The sequence below is a fragment of the Amphiprion ocellaris genome, chromosome 21 (assembly GCF_022539595.1).
Source record: "Amphiprion ocellaris isolate individual 3 ecotype Okinawa chromosome 21, ASM2253959v1, whole genome shotgun sequence".
NCBI lineage: Eukaryota > Metazoa > Chordata > Actinopteri > Pomacentridae > Amphiprion > Amphiprion ocellaris.
Genome location: NC_072786.1, coordinates 21,991,765 through 22,017,909, shown reverse-complemented (window position 1 = coordinate 22,017,909; position 26,145 = coordinate 21,991,765). Strand labels below are relative to the sequence as shown.

At 40.7% G+C, this 26,145-nt stretch overlaps 2 protein-coding genes across 2 annotated transcripts in view; one reads left to right on the top strand and one right to left on the bottom strand.

The window, feature by feature from the left end:
- Positions 1 to 17,902, top strand: part of efcab6 (EF-hand calcium binding domain 6) — an 82,998-nt gene extending 65,096 nt beyond the window's left edge. The window contains exons 23-30 of the mRNA XM_055006864.1: positions 5,658 to 5,853; positions 5,934 to 6,128; positions 7,903 to 8,142; positions 8,544 to 8,720; positions 11,182 to 11,365; positions 11,463 to 11,650; positions 14,600 to 14,749; positions 15,261 to 17,902. Coding sequence (XP_054862839.1) covers positions 5,658 to 5,853; positions 5,934 to 6,128; positions 7,903 to 8,142; positions 8,544 to 8,720; positions 11,182 to 11,365; positions 11,463 to 11,650; positions 14,600 to 14,749; positions 15,261 to 15,383 — 1,453 coding nt within the window. The 3' untranslated portion in view covers positions 15,384 to 17,902. The remainder of the gene's footprint in view (positions 1 to 5,657; positions 5,854 to 5,933; positions 6,129 to 7,902; positions 8,143 to 8,543; positions 8,721 to 11,181; positions 11,366 to 11,462; positions 11,651 to 14,599; positions 14,750 to 15,260) is intronic.
- A 757-nt stretch (positions 17,903 to 18,659) lies between these two features.
- Positions 18,660 to 26,145, bottom strand: part of mpped1 (metallophosphoesterase domain containing 1) — a 102,881-nt gene continuing 95,395 nt past the window's right edge. Inside the window, exon 7 of the mRNA XM_023299778.3 lies at positions 18,660 to 23,443. Within this exon, the coding sequence (XP_023155546.1) occupies positions 23,325 to 23,443 (119 nt within the window). The 3' untranslated portion in view covers positions 18,660 to 23,324. The remainder of the gene's footprint in view (positions 23,444 to 26,145) is intronic.

Genomic DNA, 26,145 nt, shown 5'->3' with positions numbered 1-26,145 from the left:
GAACTCTTACCTTCTGGACAACCAACGCTGGTTCACAAACAAGAATACAGAATGTGTCTGACCAAAAACCTCTGAAGACTCACTACAGCCAAGATAAAGACACAACTCAGCTGTACCAAATCCACTAATCACTGCACACATTTGCACCATGTGCTAACTGTGGCTAAAGAACCACCTTTACCAAGACAACTATCCAGTACAAAGCCCTAAAACACACCAAGAAACACATTAAAGACGATTTTACTGCTGGAAGCTGCAAGCCAGCGCCTAAAGAACAAACTAAAGCACTGGAGCCAAACCCGGTTCACTGGTGAAGAGAAGCAGAGGAAATGTTTGTCTGCAGCTAAACAAAGCAGGAAGACACTGAGCTGCTCAGGTGTTCCTGATAACACCAAGCAGCCACCTGGACAGCCAATAGGAACACAGCTTCCTGGAAGTCCAGAGGGCAGGGTTAGTGAAGGAAATTTAATTTAAAGTTGAAGCAGAAAGTTAACAAAGAAAGTTGAAAACCACCTTCTGATACCTGAAATCTCTGAGTTTTCACACAAAGAACACCTGAACATGTCAAACTGGTTTCATAGTAGAACCATCATTGTAAAAACGTCATAGTATGATGTGTTGCTCAAAAAACATTAGGACCTGGCTGTCAGGGGACAAACATGTAAGAAACATGAGAACAGAGAGAACCCAACCAGTAGGTCACAGTTTATCATCCCCCAGTCATCTCCTGAAGTCCATATGGTGAGAGACATCAGTATCTGGTTGTTAATTTACCAGAGGATGCTTATAATCATGCTGATGTGGTCTGTACTCTACAATATTTTAGTGACTCAATAAATGCCTAAGTTGTTTTTTTTTTTTAATGCTTTTTAGTTTTTAATAAACATTTAAGAGCCTATCTGTAATCAATAAATGGCCTTTGCCTATCTTAAGAAAAACTCACTCAGAACTCTGATATGTTAACAGTACTAAATAAATCAATAAATACATGCATACACACAAAAATAAGTTCATACATTAACTGTGTTAAGATTTAGATTTTTTTTTAAAAAGTTGTTTATGTTTTTGCAGAATCCAGTATTGCTCACTGGTTGGTCATTACATTTTATTAGTTTGATTTCACTGTTTAAAATGATGCCACCTCTTTTCAGACAGAACCTGTGATAATAAAACAATACAAAATTTTTAGTTCCGTGTTAATAAAGCACTTAAAGCTTTAAGTATGGCTAAATGCTTTTTTCAAAATTAAATATATCACTCCTTAGGTGGTAGTGGCCCCAAGTTCAGTAAAGTTGGAAAGATATTCACAGATTCGGACTTCCAGCATCAATAACTCATTAGATATAGGTTGTCAAAACATAAATGGTGCCTCTTTCCCATTGTTGCAAGGCAGACAATGTGCTACAAGCCCAGTTTTATCAAAAGTAGCTGTCTTTCAAGCTACAGGAATAACATTGGTGTCTATGGAGTGAACAGGGTCCGTCTGCAATTTGCAAAACCGCTGCGACAGTAAAGAGAGACAAATATTCAATAACTTCACTCTTATACATTGTAGTGTCACTAAAATCACTGCAGCCTTCAACTGGCTCCTGTTGACAAAGTGTTTTAACAGAAATGTAAATGCTGTAATTTGATTCTTTTAATGAACCATGTAACTTGAATGGATGTGATGCTGGTGTGACCACAGTGCACACGTCTGATGTTGCTCACAGTGGTCCAAGGGACGCTCAGGGAGTTTGTGTGTTTGCTCACACTCAGGAAAAATTACAGGGAACATTGCTCTCAGCACCACAAATGCATCAGTTTTGGTCATAGTGGTACTGGGCTGGCTACTTTTGGGCATTTATATGATGCTTGGCAACATTTTCAACATAGCCACAGTGGGACCACTGGGTGGAAAAAGTTCTGGACCACTAACCTGGAGATTCTTATACATTAGTAAGAACCTAAAAGGTCTTGGATCAAATCTAAACAGCTACAAAAACTAAAAGCACCCTTTAATAAGAAAAGCGTCAGGTACAGTGATTGATTTATCTGATGAATGGCAGGTGGGATAAATTCTGTTCTTAAACAATAATGTTTTAATATGTCATCAAAGAGGACTGTGTAGTGTCTCCCTGAGGACAGGAACTGAAAGTAATGATTCATGAATCCTTGAAGATTTAATCTGTCATTCATGCAGCAGCTTCATCATGGTGAGGAGATAACGATAGGGTTGTTTGCAGTCTGAAGTTTCACTGCCCGGTTTGACTGTTCTGGAGAGTTTTGCCTCATGTTTGTCAGTCTGATATTTGAACCAGGACACAAATTTATAGACAGGAATGCTTTCTATGAGGAATCTATGGATACTCCTAATATAACATGGTGACTAACCTTTCATTTCTTCAGCAATAGAAGGGGCTTTAGTTGTTTTCTAATGTTTGCCTCACATTTCCACTGTTTTACAAACATTTCAGTCCTTGACAAAGTGGTGTCACATACACACATGAACAGAATTGTTGGTACCCCTCGGTTAATGAAAGAAAAACCCACAATGGTCACAGAAATAATTTGAATCTGACCAAAGCAATAATAAATAAAAATTCTATGAAAATTAACCAGTGAAAATCAGACATTGCTTTTGAACTGTGGTTCAACAGAATTATTTAAAAAAATAAACTCGTGAAACAGGCCTGGACAAAAATGATGGTACCCTTAATATTTTGCTGCACAACCTTTTGAGGCAGTCACTGCAATCAAACCATTTATGTGACTGTCAATGAGACTTCTGCACCTCTCAGCAGGTATTCTGGTCCACTCCTCATCAGCAGACTGCTCCAGTTGTCTCAGGTTTGAAGGGTTCCTTCTCCAGACACCATGTTTCAGCTCCTTCCACAGATGTTCAATAGGATGTAGATCAGGGCTCATAGAGGCCACTTCAGAATAGTCCAGTGTTTTCCTCTTAGCCATTCTTGGCTGTTTTTAGCTGTGTGTTTTGGATCATTATCCTGTTGCAAGCCCCATGACCTGCGACTGAGACCAAGCTTTCTGACACTGGGCAGCACATTTCTCTCTAGAATACATTGATAGTCATGAGATTTCATTGTATCTGCACAGATTCAAGACACCCTGTACCAGATGCAGCAAAGCAGCCCCAGAACATAACAGAACCTCCTCCATGTTTCACAGTAGGGACAGTGTTCTTTTCTTCATATGCTTCATTTTTGCATCTGTGAACATAGAGCTGATGTGCCTTGCCAAAAAGTTCCAGTTTTGTCTCGTCTGTCCATAGGACATTCTCCCAGAAGCTTTGTGGCTTGTCAACATGCAGTTTGGCAAATTCTAGTCTGGCTTTTTTATGATTTGTTTTCAACAATGATGTCCTCCTTGGTCGTCTCCCATGAAGTCCACTTTGGCTCAAACAATGACGGATGGTGTGATCTGACACTGATGTACCTTGACCTTGGAGTTCACCTTTAATGTCTTTAGAGGTTGTTCTGGGCTCTTTAGTTACCATTCCTATTATCCGTCTCTTCCATTTGTCATCAGTTTTCCTCCTGTGGCCACGTCCAGGGAGGTTGGCTACAGTCCCACGGATCTTAAATTTCTGAATAATATGTGCAACTGTAGTCACAGGAACATCAAGCTGCTTGGAGATGGTCTTATAGCCTTTACCTTTAACATGCTTGTCTATAATTTACTTTCTAATCTCCTGAGACAACTCTCTCCTTGGCTTCCTCTGGTCCATGTTTAGTGTGGTACACACCATGTTACCAAACAACACAGTGACTACTGTAACCCTATAAATAGGCCGACTGACTGATTACAAGTTTGTAGACACCTGTGATGCTAATTAGAGGACACACCTTGATTGAACATGTCCCTGTGGTCACATTATTTTCAGTCTTTTCTAGGGGTACCATCATTTTTGTCCAGGCCTGTTTCATGAGTTTATTTTTAAAAATAATTCTGTTAAACCACGGTTCAAAAGCAATATCTGATTTTCATTGGTTAATTTTCATAGAATTTTTATTTATTATTACTTTTGTCAGATTCAAATTATTTCTGTGACCATTGTGGGTTTTTCTTTCATTAGTACCAACAATTTTGTCCACGTGCATAAAGTTGCATTGTTTGTTGGGCAAGTTTGGCCAGTAGATCAGCTGTCAACAGACGGCGCAAAAAATATGGGGCACTAATGCAAAATTTCTGTGACAGTTACATTTGAAGGCATAAATCAACAGATTAAACACAAATTGAGATGATAACTATTGAACTTAGTGAACTAACTAATGTATTTACAAATTTACATTATTATGTTAGCACAGTTGCTCACCACAGTGAACTTTGCATGCCGTTTGTTTGCCCTGCCAGTGACTGGTGGAGCAGTTTGTGATTTCCACCTAACCTGCTAAATATGACAGGTGATTGCACAGTATGCCAGCACAGAGCAAAGCATAGATCAAGAGCAAAAGTCTGCTCTTTTCTCAATGTTTTTTTTTTAAATATTATTTTCAGCATTCATACAGAGTAAAGAATTTGTTGTATATTACATTTTTCATTTTTTTCTTGAACAAACACAACCCCCAATCCCACACACAAAACCAACTACCCTCTCTTAGCCTCTTTTTCATTGGAAGATAAAATAAATGCAGTGCACGTCATTGTCCTGAGTACAGAGTAAAAATGCAAAAAAAGAAAAAAGAAAGCAATGAAAAACAAATACATTTAAAGAAATAAAATAATAATACTAAAAATAATTTAACAATAGAGAAATATTATTAATAGTAAACATACCTCATTCTAGAAACTCTTTTATGTCATCACTCCTTATGGAATCACCAAATGCTGTCCAAATATCATTGTAGACTTCCAGTTTGTCTTTTAAAATATGTTATCCTCTCCATTGACTTACATTGTGCCATATTCTTTATCCATATCAATTTATATTGTTTGGATCTCAGATTGAGATCTGTTGGATATAAATGTAGCAATATCAACTTAGAGTCTAGTGAAATAATTACCGATAAAATGGATCCCATCTGGCTGATCACCTCCCTCCCAAATTTCTCAATTTTGTCACACTCCCAAATGCAGTGTATGAATGTACCTTGAACTTCATTTCACTTATAACATGGGTATGTTGCTGTCATATTTATTTATCTTTATAGGGGTTATATAAGTTCCTATTAACCAGTTGTACTGTAGTATATTTTAATTAGCATTAGCTGTTTGTGTCTGGGCCTCCTTACAGAAAAAGTCTGCTTTGTTTTTAGAAGGTGTGTTCCTGAATTTAGGACTAGAGGTGGTTAAAAAGGCTGCTAAAAGTCACATGACTCACAGATCAGTAAGTCATTGTCAGTTTCAAACCTGTAAACTTGAACCAAAACACCAAGAGAACACAACCAGGCGCAAAAGACAAAAATTAGAACTAAATGTGTGGGAGAAACACCGTAAAAACAGAGCTGCAGCTGTAAAGAAGGAATCTTGAAAACAAAATGATGTTGCACAGATTGAGGATATATGATATTTTTAAAACTGATCAAACATCATACGAGCACCTCACAACTTGGACTGGCTCTTGTGAAATCTTTTCATTTAAATTACTTTCAAGCTCTAAAGCCATTTTAAGGGTTTTATCCATAAATATGACAAAATATTCATCCTATACCCTTCAGGCTCAAGGTTTCCATGGATTGTAACTGCAGGAGCTTTTCTTACCTGGACTTCCTGTCTACATTTGACTATGAAGCAAAGAAGTGTGAGCGTCCTCCTGCCTCCCCTGATGCTGAGTCTTTGGACAGCCTCAGTCCACACATGGCTCTGGTCAGGATGAGAGAACTAGTCTCTGTCTCAGCACATCATTTATATAAGGTGAAGCCTCTGAACACCATGTTTCATTTCTCTGTCGTCTGCTTCTCTTTCAACTCATCACGATCCTGTCATTCTTCCAGGCATTCTCAGCCTTCGACCAGAGCAGGACAGGGACGGTCAGAGCTCTGGACTTTCGTCAGGTGCTGCAGAACTTTTGTGCTCGACTGTCTGACAAACAGTACAGATACATGCTGACCAAACTGCAGCTGGACGCTGAGAACTGCACAGTCAACTGGAAGGACTTCCTCAACAAGTTTCAGCTGCAGAGCCCACTGGTGAGACAAGCACAAGCCAAATATATTAAAGGAATAGTTCAACATTTAAATTGAATTTAAATTGATGTCTTAGTTTGTCATGAAGCGTGTGCGGGATGTTTATAGGTGAGCTTAGCATGAAGACTGGAAGCAGGAGGAACCAGCTAGCCTGGCTCAATGCACACATGATGTACACTAAAAGTCAAAAGTTTAGACACACCTTCTCATTCAATGTTTTTTCTTTATTTTTACTACTTTCTACATTGTAGATATATACTGAAGACATCAAAACAATGAAGCAAGATACATGGAATTATTAGGCAAACAAACAATTGTGAAATAACTCTAAATATGCTTTATATTTTAGATTGCTCAAAGTAACCACCCTTTGCTTTGATGACAGCTTTGCAAACCCTTTACTTGGCCTTCTCTCAATGAGCTTCATGAGGCAGTCACCTGAAATGCTTTTCACTTCATAAGGGTCCCTTGTCAAGGTTAATTTGTGGAATTTTTGTCCTGAAAATTGCAAAAACTTTGAATGTAACCCCAAGTGCAGTCGCAAAAACCATCAAGCGCTACGACCAAACTGGCTCACATGAGGACCGCCCCAGGAAAGGAAGACCAAGAGTTTCCTCTGCTGCTGAGGAGAAGTTCATCCAAGTCACCAGCCTCAGAAATAGCAAGTTAACAGCAGCTCAGATTAGAGCCCAGATAAATGCCACACAGAGTTCTAGTAGCAGACACATCTCTACATCAACTGTTCAGAGGAGACTGAACCAATCAGGCCTTTATGGTCAAATAGCTGCTAAGAAACCACTACTAAGGAAAAGCAACAAGCAGAAGAGATTAGTTTGGGCCAAGAAACACAAGGAATGGACATTAGACCAGTGGAAATGTGTGCTTTGGTGTGATGAGTCCAAATTTGAGATCTTTGGTTTCACCTGCCGTGTCTTTGTCAGACCAGAAAAGGAGAACAGATGGTCTCTACATGCATGGTTCCCACCATGAAGCATGGAGGAGGAGGTATGATGGTGTGGGGGTGCTTTGCTGGTGACACTGTTGAGGATTTATTCAAAACTGAAGGAACACTGAACCAGCATGGCTACTACAGCATCCTGCACTGATGACATCCCATCCAGTTTGTGTTTAGTTGGACCATCATTTATTTTTCAACAGGACAATGACCCCAAACACACCTCCAGTCTGTGTAAGGACTATTTGACTGAGAAGGAGAGTGATGGAGTGCTGCATCAGATGACCTGGCCTCCACAGTCACCTGACCTAAACCCAACTGACATCTAGATCTAGAACCTGTGTGAAGTGCTCAGCATCTCTGGGAACTTATTCAAGACTCAACATTTTTAAGTGACCCCCAAACTTTTGAATCGTAGTGTATGTCACTCCTCTATCAAATCTTAACTAATCATTCACTGATCTTTAACTACTCTACAAAATTTGATGACGCTACTTATCCTTACTATCCCACACAATTGTACAGATTAAAAAAAAGCTCCACAATTGTGCGAAAAGAATGATAATAAATGTCTATAATCTCAGTTTATTCCTAACATTCCTCCATGTGAGCAGTAAAGAACAAAGTAGTGATTTCGGACATAGCCTGAGTCCTGTCTCCAGTGTTTTTATGCTAAGCTAAAATACACATGTCCTGATTTCAACACCCAACATGAAGTGGCATTGATCTTCTCTGCTCAGCTTTCAAAAGAAGCATGTAGGCCTGAAATTTTCCAAGCCGGCCTTTCAGACACATGTCCTCCTTCTTTTCTTATTGCTGCAGCTATTAGAGAGAGCTGAGCCTGGCAGCAGGCAGCGAGGGACTAGCAGCAGATCTCCCACCCAGACCAAAGCTGCTGGTGTCACTGAGCTCCTGCAGCAGATCCACACACTGGTCTCAGGTCACTTGTATGAAATCAGCAGAGAGCTGGTGGACTTGGATCCCTCCAACAGCGCTACGGTGTCTAAAGAGCACTTCAGACAGCTTTGTGATCGCCACCACCTGAGACTCACAAACGACCAGGTAAAGCCAGAAAAAGGTGTTTATAACAGCTCACATTCTAGTGCATTATAACTGGGAGAATTCAGAGAGGAGCTGTTTAAGAGAAGCTCTCCAATAACTCTCCCTGCGCTTTCAAGCTGAAACAACACAGCCTGGCATCAATCCACGCTTCCAAATGAGAGGAGAAATCTCAATTTTGGTACATTTGCCAGCTCTGTTCTTTTTAGACTATGTTTTCTTTAATTATTCTAATCGCAATCTAATTTATCTTTGTTGATAATTATAGACTGCATGAGAAAGTTAGTCATCTGTAAAGCCAATTTGCGTGCTGTGTGTTACTCACTGTGGGTATTAGTCCCAACAGTGTGGATGATTGTGTGTGTGTGTGTGTGTGTGTGTGGGTGTTTCCGTTTTCTTTTTAGTTTGAGTGTGTGTGGAGTCAGATGCCTGTGAACGAGCAGAGGAAGCTGCAGTACCGAGAGTTTCTGCAGCGGTTTGGTGCGCTGAGCAGGACCCCTGACACTGAACCTTCACACGACCCCACGGAAACACAGCATGGATGCTCAAACACTCACGGTGTCGCTCTGCACCGCACTAAGGTACACAACACCACACTCCCATGGTATCTGGCAAACCTGACTCACTCTAAAACAAATGTCTAAAAGTAAATAACGGTGAAGTCAATCATTTTTTTCATTTTAAAAGTCAATGCTGGCATTTTATCTGCATGACAGCAGCTTTGTGAAGAAGTTCGGTTTGTTACAATAAAAGTGTATTCATGCCTCAGTCCTGAGTGTGATATCACATAATTTCATTTAAACACTTTTATTCTCTTAGTCCTAAATAAATGTATTTGTGTATTTTATATCACACAGTGACACAATCATAGTCTCTCACTCATAATCTCTTTTTTTCACTTTATTTGTTGACTTTTCAATTCATTCAGTTTCAGTTGTTCAGTTTACTTTCATAGTTACACTGCCGTTCAAAAGTTTGGGGTCACCCAGACAATTTCATGTTTTCCATGAAAACTCACACTTTTATCCATGTGCTAACATAACTGCACAAGGGTTTTCTAATCATCAATGAGCCTTTCAACACCATTAGCTAACACAATGTAGCATTAGAACACAGGAGTGATGGTTGCTGGAAATGTTCCTCTGTACCCCTATGAAGATATTCCATTAAAAATCAGCTGTTTCCAGCTAGAATAGTCATTTACCACATTAACAATGTCTAGGCTGGATTTATCATTCATCTATTTTGTGTTCTCCAGCTCTCCACTCAAAGGTCAACAGTAAAGACAGTCTGTTAGTTGTGAACAGTTTATATGGTAAAGTTTCCTGAAGGTTAAGCTTACTTGCTTGTGTTGTGTCTACTCTCAGATGTATGTCGCTTTGGATAAAAGCGCCTGCTAAATGAAACTGTCAAATTATAGAATTGTAGAAAGAAGATCCCATAAGTTCCACTGGAATACATTCATTTCACTGGTGTGTCCAAGCCTTTGCTGTGTGCCACATTTTCAGATCAAATCAGAATGAGCTATTTTTTGCACTTATGTGGATATCTAACATGCAAATGCATTTACTGTGCAGAAAATGTGTTTTTGTTTGCTTAAATGAAACCCTTATTTGCAAGATTTTTGCACAAAACATAATGTGCATTTTTACATTTGCAGCACATGTTCAACACATCGCACTGCATCCTCACAAGTGACGCACAAACATATAACCAGTGAAAACATGCATTAAAACTCAGTGCAGGCAGTTTCAGAGCCATTAGTGAGCTAAAAAAGCAAACAAAACAAAGCAAACAAAAAAACAAGTGTTAGGTCATGTGCAGACTGTGAAGAGTTTTGGTACAAATGCCTGTAAGGGAAATGCAAAGATGTGAGTGGGCACAAATTTCCCAGAGGCAAAGATGCATCTGCAAGATTTGAAAATATTTCAACCTTAGTCAAAATTCTGCACCTACCCAAAGACTGCATTTATAACTCCACTGCACATCCTGAAGCTGCAAAGGCACAGCGCTACACACAGCCAGGCTTTCTTTCTGCTAACTGGCTCAGCAAAACCTAAAACCCCAGTCAGAGATCTTGTGCATCATGACAGTGTTCATCAGGTCTTTATGTTAACCAGGTTTTCTTCTCCAGGCTCTGAGCACACTCTCATAAAAGAGGCTGTTTGACGCATCATTTGACTCCTCTTTCACACAAAATGGATCGATGGCATGCTGCCCACCTCAGTCAGAAGAACAGGTTTTTATCAGGAAGAGCTGTGAGCAATATGAAAAGTAAAACATTCTGTTAGTAAAAATAAGACAACTGTTAAGTTATTTTCTAAATGACAGCTACATATTAAAGCTCTGAAACTCTAAACTTCATTCAGTTAAATGTGATCCTCAACAAGTGCATTTTGGTCTGACACTGTCCCATCATGAAGGAGAAAATCACTTAAATTTTTGGCGAAATCAAAGTGGAATTAATGTTAATTGATTGATTGGATATTCTCTGTAAAAAAAAAACTTTAACAAATTTCAACAGGCTAATCATTTTTTAATGTGTGTTCCTGCAGTGCCAGCAATGTAAAACAGACTGGGCAGCACAACAGGATCAAGTATAAAAACGTATTTATGCATTATCTGCATCACCAGCTGACTGCATGTAGGTTCCTGTAGCAACTCAACACATATATCAGACCATCATCTGATCTCCTTCCACCGGTTCATCCTCCTAGCTGTCCGACTCCTCTGAGCTCTAAACCTGACCATCATGTTTGGTTAACATCAATAACTTCTTTGGTTTTTAAAGTTTTTTTGCCAACATTTAGGCTTTTTTATATAGGACGGTGGAGAGAAAGAGCCTGGGAACATGGGGATAGAATGGGCGAAGAACCTGCAGCAAAGGACCATGGATTCGATCCCATGGCCACTAAGTCGGGGACTATAGCTCCTGTTTGTGGGTCGCCCGCTCAGCCAGTTGAGCTACAGGGGTGCCCAACTTTATTAACTACTTCTGCATTGTGAAGCCCCTCTTTTCACCTCTCCTCACTCTTCTCCCAGTCTGCCCCCCAGTGCAGCTCCAGGCGTCCTGCCTCAGTGGGGAGGCCGGAAACAGGAAGCCCGCTGGGCACCGTGGAGAGGAGGCTGCGTGGGGCGGTGCAGCGCTGCTGGAAGGAGATCCAGAGGAAATGCACTGAGCTAGATCCTCAACGAGAGGGACACATCAGCACTGCCTCCTTCCTGGGTAAGAGGCAACCCACAGGCATCATATGTGACACTGAGCTATACCTTCTAGATGCTGTACGTTAATGTGCATGCTAATGACATTGGCTGTGTTGCAGGGATCCTCCAGGCTCTTAATATTAAGATGACAGAAGATCAGTTCAAACATCTGGCTGGGAAACTGGACATCGTGAATAATGGCCATGTTTCATATCACAGCTTCCTTCGTCACTTCCTCCTGAACCTAAAACCAGCAGAGAGCATGAGGACGTTTGAGCGACGAAGGCTCCCTCTTCCCACTGCATCGGTAAAAACAGACATTTTAATGTCTGTCTGAACTCGTGTAAGACAATGAATGGGTTTTACATCTGTCCATCCATTATCTGTACACTGCTTAATCCTTATTAGAGTGGCGGGGGGCTGGAGTCTATCCCAGCTGACTTAGGGTGAAGGCAGGGCATACCTGGACAGGTCAACAATCTATCACAGGACTACATGTAGAGACAAACAATCACACTCACATTCACACCTACAGACAATTTAGAATCACCGATTAACCTCAGCATGTTTTTAGACTGTGGACATGTAAACTCTATGCAGAAAGATCCCAGGCCCGGGCCCGGACACAAATTGGGGATCTTCTAGCTGCAAGGCGACAGTGCAAACTACCGAGCCTCTGTGCAGCCCATGGGTTTGGTGAACAGCTGTGAAGTTTAACCAGAACCACTGATTTGGGGTCATAACATGCATCAGCTTTCAAACTTTCTCTCAGTTCCCTACAAACATGAACTTGTTTAGCCTCTACTCTTGATGAATGAGTTACAAAGCAAAGATTCACTGTGGACTCTGCTTACATGAGAGACCATGGAGGTACCTCTGCAGCTGCAAGACTGGAGTCACTTGACAGAAACAGTGAAAGGTTTCTGTAGGATAACATTAATTCCTCAAATCAGTATCCATTTCAGTAAAGAGAAATAAAAATACAATTAAAAAACCCATAGCCATAGTGATCTATAGGTGGAAATAGATATAATTTTTATTTATTTTCAGCATCACTAACAGAGATGGCAGATTCACAGCCTTTATTGTGTAAACTGGCAGCTCCACAACCATAATGGCAATTATAGTTTAATTTTAGCACAAACTTTGATCCGATGCCACGTCCCTCTGACAGTAGATACAACATGAGATAGGTAGACAGGCTTGCCTAAGGGTCCTCACTGGACAACTGCGCCCTGACCAGGATTTGTACCACCAATCACTGAGCTATCCAACAGATAGCTTGTTACTGTAGTTGTTGAACCACCTGGTTTCACAACAAGATAACATTAAATGAATCATAAATCAAGTCTTCAAAAGTTTGGGGTCACTTAGAAATGTCCTTATTCTTGAAAGAAAAGAACTTTTTTCAGTGAAGACAACATTAAATGAATGATAAATCCAGTCTAGACATTGTTAATGTGGTAAATGACTATTGTAGCTGGAAACAGCTGATTTTTAATGGAATATCTCCATAGGGGTACAGAGGAACATTTCCAGCAACCATCACTCCTGTGTTCTAATGCTACATTGTGTTAGCTAATGGTGTTGAAAGGCTAATTGATGATTAGAAAACCCTTGTGCAGTTATGTTAGTACATGAATAAAAGTGTGAGTTTTCATGGAAAACATGAAATTGTCTGGGTGACCCCAAACTTTTGAACAGTGGTGTATAAATTTTGTGCATGCACACTACAGTCCTTGTAGCAAAATTGTCACACACACTGCATGTGGAAGACCATAGAGGGGCTTGGGGCGGTAATAAAATTGACATTTTCATGTATTATAAATACCAATCCAACATGAACACAAAATGCAGATGTTTTTGACTGCAATCTGGGCTTGCAATGGTTAGTAAAACAGAGGATGTCTCTGTCTTTGTGTTTCCTATCTAGAGTGTACAGTCATCACAGGTGGCTGCAAACTCTGCTCTAATTGAGCTAACTTTAGCTTTGTTTGCCCCAGCTCCACCACACTGGTGTTGTCTTCCCACTTGTTTATTCTCCAGAGAAAACAGCAGTTTTATCACATTCACTATTGGCACATTTGGGCTACTGTACCCTGACTACTGCTGCTGTCAGTGTGGTGCCTCCGATGTGTCCTACCTGCCTCCTACAAGTATAACAGAGAGGAGAGAAATAAAGGAAAAAAGAAAGAGGGACATGTCTCAGCAGATGTAACAACACTGTAAACCTTCATACAAGTCAAAAGAAGGTAAACCGAATAGCGCTGCAGCCTTCTTATGTTGATTATTCTTTCAGTATTGATAGAAACCCTTCTCTGTCCTGAAATAACTAATGATTAACATTACAGGGATATATTCGTGTATAATATGTTGCACAGGGGTTGGATTTGGTTAGGTTGGGTGAAGTAGGGGCTGTCACTGTTTTCTACCCACTTGACTTTGCTTCTATGATCACAATTCAAGTTTGATGTGAAACTGTGACACAGGATATGTACTTTCAGCTCCACATCCTCATGCTGAGCAGCACATTAGCTCTTTTCAAATTAACTCTGTAGTCCTCCTCCTTCCCTCTGTTTAAGGTCTGATCTATTGTAGTTTTATTGGCTGCAAGTTTAAATTAGGTTACAGTGAAGTGAGGGGAGGGATGGCTCTGGAATGTGAGGGGGTGGTGATGGGCGACGGCGGGTTGCCAGATTGTGTAAACTCAGCAGGGACCTCCCACCCTCAGGCTCTTGACTATCACCTCCCATGACGGGCAAATTGGACAAGTTCGGTGCGTGGCGGTGCTTTTTTGGCATGGGGAGGTGTATACGAAGCTTTGAACAATGACACACGGGTGGGCACATTCTAAAAGGACCCCTGCTGAGCGACTAAGCCGAGCCCCAAGCTTCAACGGAGCGTGTGGGTGAGGGCCTAATCTGGCAACCCACGAGCTGCAACCTTCCAAACCAACTTTGGAATCACAAAGACCTGCATTGTCTCAACCGAACCCACCATCTGTGATAAATCACAGAGACCCCCTGCATGGTATCTGATTTGATGGTGTGCCTGTACACGAGTTTACAGACAAAACCTCTTTTATCTGATCACAGAACACAAAAGACTTTGTTCAGAGTCTCAGCTTGTGGAGAAGTGAAATGTTACTGATAGCGTGGGGGCTCTCACCTCTACTTGTTGTTTTCTCTCTCATTGTTCCTGTGTTCCTGTGTGGACCTGGTACTTTGTGCTGCGCTGGGATCCTGTGATGGTCCAGATGAGCCTGGGGATTCTCAGTACAGATGGAGTGGAGGTCATGCTGAGGATCTACGAGACAGTTTGCTCATCCTGGACGTCCATCAGACGCTGCTTCCTGGCATCTGACCGCACTCGCACAGGAAGCGTCGCTGTGCAGGACTTTAGGAAGGTGAGGTGAGCTACGACACGCTGCCCTGCAGAGCTCCACCTGTCTGAGGTGAAACGCTCCAGGACAGACGGGCGTTTTGTGAATTATTGATGCGCCCATTTGAGCTCCACTTGTGTCTTTTCTATCAAAATGTCTGAAGGAGAGCAGTGACGAGTGACTGGAAATCCATGAAGCTCAAGTGTGCAGGCTTGGAAAGTCACACACACACACACACACACACCTGCTCACTTGACAGCCAATCAGTAATTTTAATTGTTCAATTAAGCTGAAGGTTGTAACAAGACCACGCTGACATTTTGGCCCAGGAGAGCAGCAGCTGACACTCCTGGTTTATTGTCCCTGCCATTTACCTGCTGTACAATTTACTGAGGACGACATTCCCCGAGTCAATCGATAGAAACAATTAGCAACCTGGTTAGGGATGATGTCTCCTAAATCCCCACACAATACACCAGAATACACACAGTTGCACACACACACATGCTCCAACTTTTGCTGTTTCGCCCTGCAGGTGCTGCGCCATTTCAGCGTGAATCTGTCGGAAGAGGAGTTCTTCCACATCAGTTCTTATTTTGACGCCAACACCACAGGGAAGATCTGCTACAACAGCTTCCTCTGGATGTTCCTCCACTGACCTTCACTGACACACCTCCAGCAGCTTCCACAGGACTCAGATTTATTCAACACTGTTGCATTTGTATGATGATATGCTCTAAGATTCCTGTCCTTAATGGATAAAACAGCATCTTGGTGGTAACTATGTCTTACCTTGACGCCCCTGGGAAGGTGTTCCCCTCAGCATGGGTTGAGAACCAGTACTGCCAACAAAGAGTGCACTACTGACTGACTGTTAGCAATTCAGGTTCTTGTCATGTTTGGGAATACCCATTATGTTGTCAGAAAGTGGTGGAGGGTAAGTTCTGAAGTAATCTATTCAAGTACATATTCAAGGTACTTTACTTGAGTATGTACATTTGGGATAAATTAGATTTGTACTCCATTACATTTAGTTTCAAAGCTATAGTGAGTATTTACTTTGCAAATTCAGATATAATAAAAATATAGTGAACAGACCAAGCTTCCTAGAGTACATGAAGTAACTGAAATTAGTCCCACAAAGGACAAACTCTACTCTTTGACCCCTATAGTGAGTGGATCTAGTGGATCTAGTATGCTGTGGAGACCAGTTTATCTGGGCCGACTTGCAACAAGGGTCACTATAAATCAATACTCAGTGGTTCTGTGTGATCACCTTTATCGTGTGATGACACATTTCTATCCCGATGGTCTCTTCCAGAATAACAATGCCTCTATCCTTAGGTAAGAATTCTATCTATCTATCTATCTATCTATCTATCTATCTATCTATCTATCTATCTATCTATCTATCTATCTATCTATCTATCTATCTATCTATCTATCTATCTATCTATCTATCTATCTATCTATCTATCTATCTATCTATCTATCTATCTATCTATCTATCTATCTATCTATCTATCTATCTATCTATATGATAGTCACCAAATCTCAACCCAACTGAGCATTTGGGGGAGATTTTAGACCCAGTGGTGGCATATAGTGGCTTACCACTTTACTAGTACACGTTGTTTTTTCTTTACTTTGTCATCTGTCAGTTTATATTATGTTGAAATGGGCCATTCTTAATAATGCTTACTTAAAGGACCTTGACTAACACTGTGGTATTCTGATTTTTACTGAAATAAAATTATGGATACTTCCTCTGGCACTGAGCATGATTTCACCTTGAAAGTTTGGCATTTTCCAGTCACTGTCTTGCATTTGGGCTGAACAGCGGTTAGCAGTGTCGCCTCACAGCTAGAAGATCCTTGGTTCGCATCTTGGCCTGGGCCTGGGATCTTTCTGCATGGAGTTTGCATTTTAACTCCATGCAAACTCCATGCCATGGAATCACCAATTAACCATGCATGGTTAATTGGTGATTCTAAATTGTCCATAGGTGTGAATGAATTTTCAGGGAAGGTCAGAAATGACACAAGGACCAAGTGATTAGATTTTGGCAGTGATGCGACTTATAGTCCATGGATTTGTAAAAGATTTCTGTGTCATTGTGAGATAGTGGCACAGCCTCACTGTAACTATGACAACAAGTGAACACTACATCAGCTGCCTGCTGACGATCACATGATTGTGATTGTACTACAAATCCACCGCTGTGTACTCACGAGGACTTATCCGTCAGAAATGATGCAGGGAACAATTGATAAAATATATCATCAATTCCCGCCACCCACTACATATTTAGGTCGATTTGGTATACGTACAGAACGTACACATGCATAACACACGGCTGTGCTCAGCGCAAAGTCATTTTGTTTGTGGGTACATCTATGTTAAATGGACACATTCTATGGTGCCGTGATTTCTGAACATCAATTACTAATAAACAAATGCTACATTTTTTAAAAAAAAGAAAAAAAAAAGCTACATTTCTGACAATGCCATATGGGGTAATGACCAGCCCTGGCAGAGTACTGCACTCTCTGAGCACTTTTCTTGTTGTGGTGACTGTCAGAACTCACATGAGTAGCAGTGGAACCTCTGTATGCTGCTCTGTGCATTGAATCATTGCATTGTGAAGGAAAAGCACACATCCCAGGAAGGCAGATAACCAGCTGAACCAACCTGATTTACCAGAGTGGTCACTGAAACTGATTTTACTAACTAGTTTCAGTGTCCACTCACACAGATATTGCTCCAAACAAAAAACAGAATGATTACCATTGTGAGGTGTTACTCTGGAAACACTTCATTTAAATGTCTTAGTTTTATGTCAAACCGGTTTCAAACCAAATTTCTGAACTAAATATTTTTAATAGTTTCAATACATAATCTCACATTATGCTTTTATTGCTTTTAATATATTTATATGTGAAATTATCACAAATTCTAACAAAGTATCCTGGGAAGGGGCCTGCAGCTTATTTTTGCCCCTGGACCCACAGATGGGTTAATGTGGCCCTGACAGCAACACTTTAGAATTTCAAATGTGATCTGCCTCCGTTATGACAAATGGACTCATCAAGGGAATTGAACTGAGAAACAAGAAAAAACAAAGATTAACAAGGAGAGATTGATAAATGATTTGAGAGTTGTTCACTGTATTCTCCATCCTCTGTCGGCTGTCTGACTGTTTGACACTGATTTGTGTTCCAAAGCCAATCAAATAAAGTGCCTTTTTAACAATGCAGACGACGAGGAGCAGCGGGCGCGTCTTTTCTTTGGATGGGAAGTGTGAAGTGAGATGGATGACAAGGGGATGGGGAGGATGTCTGTCATTCATTCAAAGGAAACGCAAGCACAGCAAGATACACAGTAGCACTCAGAGAGGGGAGAAAAATGTAGAGAGCTGGGAATCATTATCTGAGGAGGCAAGGAGAAGGACAAGCAGATGGAAATGGGAAAGGGATGATCAGAACTGAGAAAAAGAGCTCAGCATTGTGGTTGGAGAGGCAGAGTGAGAAAAAAAAGGGAGGGAGAGAGCTGGAGGAAGACAAGAGCATATGAAAGCTAGTTGTATTAATGGCAAAGTAAAAAGCCGTCCGCGAATAAATTACCCAGTCTCCCCTGGGATTACTAATGTAATTATTTGAACGAGGTTCTTATTAGAATGTGCAGAGGTGTGGAAGACCTGCGGAACAAAATGGGAGACAGAGACGGAGCGGCGAGGGTTTAGCTAGTGGAAATTAACTCGCTGCTCTGGGCTCTATAATTGATACGAGACACAGATATCTTTGATTGGAACAAAAGGAAAGAACCAGGACGAGAAAAGTTTCCCTTCCGCCTCAATTTTTCTCTAGAACAAAAAAGGCAGAGGAGAGACAAAAGGGATGAGAGAAGATGGAAATAAGGAAACATGATCCTTGACTGGTCACAGATAAGGTTTTATTCAATTGGTGAAGAATCTCAGAACCAGCAGAACCTTTATGGTTTTTAAGAAAGAAAGGTATTTTACATATTTGTCTCCAGGAGATGTTGGGTCTTCATTTTCTTACTGTACAGTTAAAAAAATGGAAAAGTCCCCAACAACAATGGCAAAAATACAACACCATATGAACACTTTTATTCCAAAATGCTATACATCTATTTAAAAAAAAAAACAAAAAACAAAAAAAAGTTTATAAGCATCTAATATTGTTGAAATATAGAAATCCAGCAAGTAAAAATGTCACCAAGGACACAAGTTCCCTTCTTTAAAAAGTAGCGCTGCAGTCTACTTTCAAGTCTTAGCTGTCAGTCATTCTGCCTGTGAAGGCTTTCTTTTTTCAAACAGTAAATATCTCATTTTGGAACAAAACTCTTCATATGCAGATTGTCTGAGTAGCAGAAGTCATTAACTCCTTTAAGCATGCCTCAAGAAATGATTCAAGAAATAGTACAGCACTTTTATTCTTCTTGGATAAAACAGGAAACACAACACAGCTATTGAAGCAGAAGAGCATCAAAGGGAGAGGCATCTAAATGAGGAGTGGAACTGGAAAATCGGACCAAACAGACAGCTTTTCATGAAACTTAGAGATGAAAGTTCCTCCCATCTTTTGGTTTTTAATAGTTCCCTTTATTCCTTTGTTGGAACATTTTCTTCTTGATGCTAATTAGGTTTGTGTTTTAAATGATGAGGCTGAGAACTCCTTCTTACTGTCTTCACTACACTCACATAGACACAGGCGCCCTGCACAGCGCTTGTATGGACCTGCCACTGGCTACATTCAAACCTACTACTAACTACTAACCCTGATCTACAGTGTCCCACTGAAGCCTTCCACGTTCTTTAAATCTAATGGTATATTGTGTAGGTGTTTGACAAACAGCCATCACTTGTTCCTCTGATCCTCCACAACCAATTTATGAAGGGGATTCACTGCGGAGAAAGCAAGACCAAACTTAAATATACCCTATATAAACTGCTCTGAAGGTACAACCTCTTCCTGTTCTAGAACCTTTCCAATGCGACGCATCTGCACCAAAAGTCGAGTCTCATTTATTTGCAGATTAAAAAAAAAAAACGACTGACAACAGGTCTTCAGTTTAAAAGACAAGTGTGTAAAGTGGTTATCTGCCTTTCCTAGCAAACAGCCTTCATTTGCTTATGCTGTCCACATGTGACTACTATTTATACTTTGACTTTATGTAAGTAAGAGTGATACTGGACTGCAGTAATGACTCTATTTATTACTCCACCAAGGAATGCAGCGGAGTTTTGTGACGATCAGCGTTAGTTTGTCTCTCTGGTAGCAACACTGTTCAAAAACGGACCAACGGATTTGGATGAAAATTACAGGGGAGGTAATTTCTGTATCATTGTGAGAAAGCAGCACGACATCACTGTAACTATGATAACAAGTGAACACTACATCAGCTGCCTCCTACGACAAATCCACCGCAAATTTTAAACATTTCATCTGTCGGAAATGATACGACTGAGCAGCCTTGGTGGAGTACTGCGCTCTCTGAGTGCTTTTCTTCTTTTAATTATATTAGGCACAGTGTTGCAGTGGTTAGCAGATTTTTCTGTGTGGAATTCGCATGTTCTCCCTGTGTGAGTTTTCACCAGGTGCTCTAGCTTCCTCCCACAGTGCAAAGACATGCTGAGGTTAACTGGTGATTCTTAAACTGCCCATAGGTGAGTGTGCACAGTTGTCTGTAACTTCATACAACAGGCTATTTTCCACATTAGGAATATGCAGGCCGTTTAACTGGTGGCTTGTAATTGCACGTGTTCTGACAGCAAGAACTGCCCCTGTAGAAGCTCTTTAAGGATAGAAAAAAGTACCTACTCCTTTGTAACATCACTGTGCATCTCTCAACACTGATTGGTTAAACTTATTGAGGACAAGGGTCATTTTTCTGCCTTATGGACGTCCTCGTCATGTAGCAGCTTTCTCCTCTCTAACACTTCCATCAGCAATGTAAATCCAACAGGTTAGTTGTGGTATTAGTTGTAAGTTGTTCTGTGGCTCATTCAAAGGTCACGACCAGGGCTGCGACAAATAATTATTTTCCTAATCCACCTGTTAATCTTATTAATTATTATTAATAATAATTTATTAAACTTGATTAATAAACTGGTAGCGGAATAGCAAAAGACAAATCCGTTTAAAATGTTCTATATTCCAGATTCAAATGTGTTGCCCAACCAGCAGTCCAAAAGAGATTCTGTTTCTATCCCACAGCATTCTAGCTGGGATAGAAAGTGGGACAATGTGGCTTGCTATGGATTCCTTGATAGTGACTGATTTTGGATTTATAAGAATAGATGCTGATTACTTTTGGCAGTCAACTGAAAAAGTGACTTTATAGCAGCTCTAGTCACTACTCTGGTGGAACTGGAATCTTTAAATGGGCCCGACTGACTTTAATCTGGTGGAACTGGCTGCTAATTCATCATAATGGAGATTTAAGTTACTAACTAACCAGCTCACTGATGCTGCCACACTAAAGCCAATTCATGGTTTTTGTGTCTGTGTTCACAAACATTAATTCCATTGTCCATGTGGCACCACCTGTGGGCTTCTGCATGCAACCCAGAATTTTTAGACCACATTAAATTAGCATCCTGAAACAAAGCAGGGCTTTGTAGGGATTATATTTGTTAAGCAGCTGCCTGACTTTTTCTGCTACCTGGATCAGTTTATTAGCTAAACCTCTTCAGTGTTGTTCAGTGTTCTCCAGACACTGCGATTGATGCATAGCACCTGAATTTTTTCATGACATGTTCAAGGACCTGCTGATTCACAAACTGAGCTTTAGACATGTGTGTCCAACTGTATAATCAGTTTTTTTCTACTCGTTCTAACTTTAACCCTAAACATCCTTGCATCAGCTAAAATGCCCTCACTTTCAAACACTTACACACACTCGGGCATCAATCCGTTTTCTAACAAGTGCGCCCACATCCCACCATTCTCCACACACAGGCGGTTTTTGGTGAGCAATTCCGCTGCTTTTCCTCTTTTGCCCATTTGGAAACATTAACACATCAGCCGGCGCAATGAATGCTGATGTGCTGAAGAAGTGCGAGTGAAGCAGGAGTAAACTGCAGCCCCAGGGAACGTTCATACATAATGTCGGAGTGCAGGGAGATCAAAGTGTGACGTGGTCTTGTTATGCTAAGCACATTCAGACTCTTACTGGGAACAGCCATATTCAGAAAACAGAGCAAAGAGAAAAAAAAAAAGAAAAGCTCTTTCTTTAAAAACACAAACTGCTTAAGGACATGAAAGAGTTAATAATCACCAAATGGGGCCGAGCAGCTGCACAGAGAAGAAAATACTATAATAAGCATTTACAGTACTAAGAAGTAGACCAAATGAAATGTAACAACCACAAATTTCTGGACACAAATATTTAACAAGTTTTTTTTTTTTTTGAAAAGCATAGCAACAACTTCAAGAAAATCTTCAAGAAAAACTTCAAGTTTTTTTTTCTTTAACAGAGAACATTTACATAGACTAGTTACAGTACATGTAGTTAGAGCGTTGCTCCTCTTGAAAAAGGATAAAAGGATCCATCTCTCCCACCAATAACACACAAGAAGGGAGTCTCCTCGAAACAACCACCGCTGCTGCTGAGGTTCGCCTGCGTGACTGTTCAGCACGTAGCACCTGTACGTTGCATTTCACCTGCCGTCCGTTGCAAGTCCAGAAAGCCAGGCCTCCCAGCTGTAGCTAAAAAGCTGAGCTAGTCATTCGCAGCATGAGGGATGGAGAGAAAAGGCGGAGGAAGAGTAACACGGCAGCTACATGAAGGGAGCAGAGGGGAGGAGGAGGGAAGCTCCTCTGAGTCTCCTCTCAGCCGGTTAAGAGGCTCACTGAGGGCTGTAATGAGGCCCAGGGGAGCAGTGTCAACATGTTTGACACCCCGACTTTCACACAGCCTGTGGCAGAGACCTCTCGCTGCCCTCACACTCCCTTTGATCTCACACACATGCTGGCAAAATGAAAAAAAAAAAGAGAAAAAAAATGTAGCATCCTCCAAGGCTGACGAGGGGCGAGGAAGAGAAGGAAGATAAGGGAGTGATGGAAAGTGTAGTGTGTTGGGGGGAATTAGGAAAAAGTTGGGAAATGAATGTTTACAAGTCCAAAGAGGGAAAGGTTCTGTGAAATCCCCCTGGCAAATGTTCCGTTGCTGCTGCGGAGTCGTGGCTTCACCAAAAGTCTCCCAACGACGAGGTTGTTCCACTGTTCACTTTAATGAAGGGAAAAGAGTCTTTAGTGTCTCTGAGAGCCGCATCAGATTGTCAGTGCAGTAAGAGAGGACATGCAGAAACGTCCATCTGTCCGCGTATAAAAGCGTCTCACCGCTCATCTGTTTTCAGTGTTGAGATGAATAAACGACGGCACATGAAATAATATTTAAAGTGTGAGGCAGAGCCGTCCCTCGCCTCCACAGTTACAGTCTCCAGGTGTGGCGATAAACACACACCTGTGTAATATTTACAGAACTGGGTCCGTCCTGCCCGCCGTCCTCACCTACCCCTCCTGGCTCCTTTCTCCTGGCTGGTGGTAGGGGTCTGGGGGCGAGCCTCCTCTAGTCATGTGGTCCTGGGGTTGGGGAGGTCAAAGACGATGGGAGCGTTCATGGGCAAGAAGTTGACAGTGCAGGCTGATGCGTTGACGAACGTTGTAGTGCCGTCCGTCATCATCCCATAACCTGGGCACAAAAACGTGGTGAACTCTATTCAAGCAAGTGTGTTTTAGATCATTTTGTACTCAAGAAAGGAGAGAGCATGCACTGATTGCACAGACTGACCAATCTTCTGTGGCGTGGTCTGCTTATTTTTATCTAACGAAAGCTTTTATTCTAGAAACTGAGTCAACTTCAATGTTCAGGGAATTAGGAGTTCTTTTTCAGCATGTATACTACCAGTCAAAAGTTTGGACACACCATCTCATTCACTGGCTTTTATTTAGTAATTTTCTACATTGCAGATTAATAATGGAGACATCACAACTATAAAAGAACACATACAGAACTATATTGTAAACAAAAAGTGTTAATCTTCAGTATTGATCTACAATGTAGAAAATAATACAAATAAATAAAAAGAATGAATGAGAAGGTGTGTCCAAACTTCAGACTGGTAGTGTACAATTCTGTATGTAAAAACTGGACGTGGAGAAGGTTCTGACAACATGATAACGATGGCAAGAGAGATGCTGTAGGTTCTGGAAATCCTGGACACTTAGAAATGTCCTTATTTTTGAAAGAAAATCTGTTTTTAAATGAAGATAACATTAAATGAATCATAAATCCAGTGTAGACATTGTTAATGTGGTAAATGACTATTCTAGCTGGAAACAGCTGATTTTTAATGGAATATCTCCATAGAGGTACAGAGGAACATTTCCAGCAACCATCACTCCTGTGTTCTAATGCTACATTGTGTTAGCTAATGGTGTTGAAAGGCTAATTGATGATTAGAAAACCCTTGTGCAGTTATGTTAGCACATGAATAAAAGTGTGAGTTTTCATAGAAAACATGGAATTGTCTGGGTGACCCCAAACTTTTCAACGGTAGTGTATGTAAACATCTTTTGACAAGACTGTTTTAACATTTACTTGCAACAAAAATTTAGCAGGCAAACTTTAATTCTGTTTAATTTGCTGCTTTAATTAAATAATCACATCACACTAAAAATGAGCTGCTATGCTCCATTAAAAGTCTGTAGAAATACATATTTAAGCAGGAGGGCAAGAAAACGCCGAAGGAAATTGTATGAAAATAAATATGAAATTTCCTTTGGGCAGAATCAACAATTACTGCTCTCCATCCCTTCATATTTTTATATTTTACACCACAAAACAGGAATGACTTTACATATTGTATAAAAGCTTATACCCAGGAATCTGGGGTGCAGCTTTTCTCCTATTTCATTGGTGCAAAACAGACAAGACGGAGACACAAATCCTTAGTAAATATCCTCAACATATTAAAGAAATAAGATGAAAGTTTGACAGTTTGATTGACAGTAGACCACAGGAAGAATGGTAATTGTGATGCGCTAGTTGATGGTCATGAACAAAGAAGTAATCTTGCAGAAGTGCACTGAAGAAACACAACAGCAATGAGCGCTCAGCACCAAGAGTGGAGGGAAGAAAAGCTCATCGCTTCCGAAATTACGAGACTCCAGTCTGAGCAAATGTATGCATGAATGTGACACTAACACCACTACAGTTAAAAAAAATCTCTGCTTCAAAAGCACTTTGGAGCGACATGCCTACCAAATGGCAGATGTAAAAGTGTTACCGTTTTGTCAAGCATAAGTTAACTGCCATCTCTCAAAAAGTACTACAATTTAACTTTGCACCATCAGTGATTTTTGTGAGTGTACGTGTCACTTTCACCATCTCTTGGAACAGAACTCTGCATGCCTGTGTGGGTCCTTTCACATTTGGAATACATGAATACAAAACACAGTCTGAAACTCTCTCTCAGAGTCCTCACATTAATGAAGAGAGCTGCTTTCAGGCTGTTCTTCCTCTTATAAAATCTGATCTAGTTTCTAATCTGGTTCTCTCTGATGGGGGACTGCGGCTCCAGGGGCTTGGCGCTGACCCGATAACCCCGAAAAAAGCTATCCTCAGCCCAGGGAGTCGGCCTCTCTGCCCTCGCTGGCCTAGATGAAATGCTGATAGGGATATGGCAGCTCAGCTATTCTCTAATATACACTTCAATCATTTTCTTTAAGAAGGCCATTCTACAGTATCTCCATATTCTCTGAGGTTACATGCTCGGAATTAAACTCTCCCTGTCACTTTAATTAACTTAAAAAGAGTCTGTTTAAAGTGAAGCCAGTACTGGGCTTTAGATGACATAGATTCTCACTGATTTGGGCAACATCTATACACTACTGTTCAAAAGTTTGGGGTCAACCAGACAATTTCATGTTTTCCATGAAAACTCACACTTTTATCCATGTGCTAACATAACTGCACAAGGGTTTTCTAATCATCAATGAGCCTTTCAACACCATTAGCTAACACAATGTAGCATTAGAACACAGGAGTGATGGTTGCTGGAAATGTTCCTCTGTACCTCTATGGAGATATTCCATTAAAAATCATCTGTTTCCAGCTAGAACAGTCATTTACCACATTAACAATGTCTGCATTGGATTTATCATTCATTTAATGTTATCTTCAATAAAAACAAGCTTTTCTTTCAAAAATAAGGACATTTCTAAGTGACCCCAAACTTTTGAGCGGTAGTGTACATGTGATTAGCTGTTTTATATAATGAGGTTTAATGTTTAGGTATGAAGATATGTGAGGAAAATCAAGTCACAGTGATATATCAGTGGGCAAATGTCTGCAAACTGCCACCTTCAGAATGTGTTAAGGCTACCTAACGC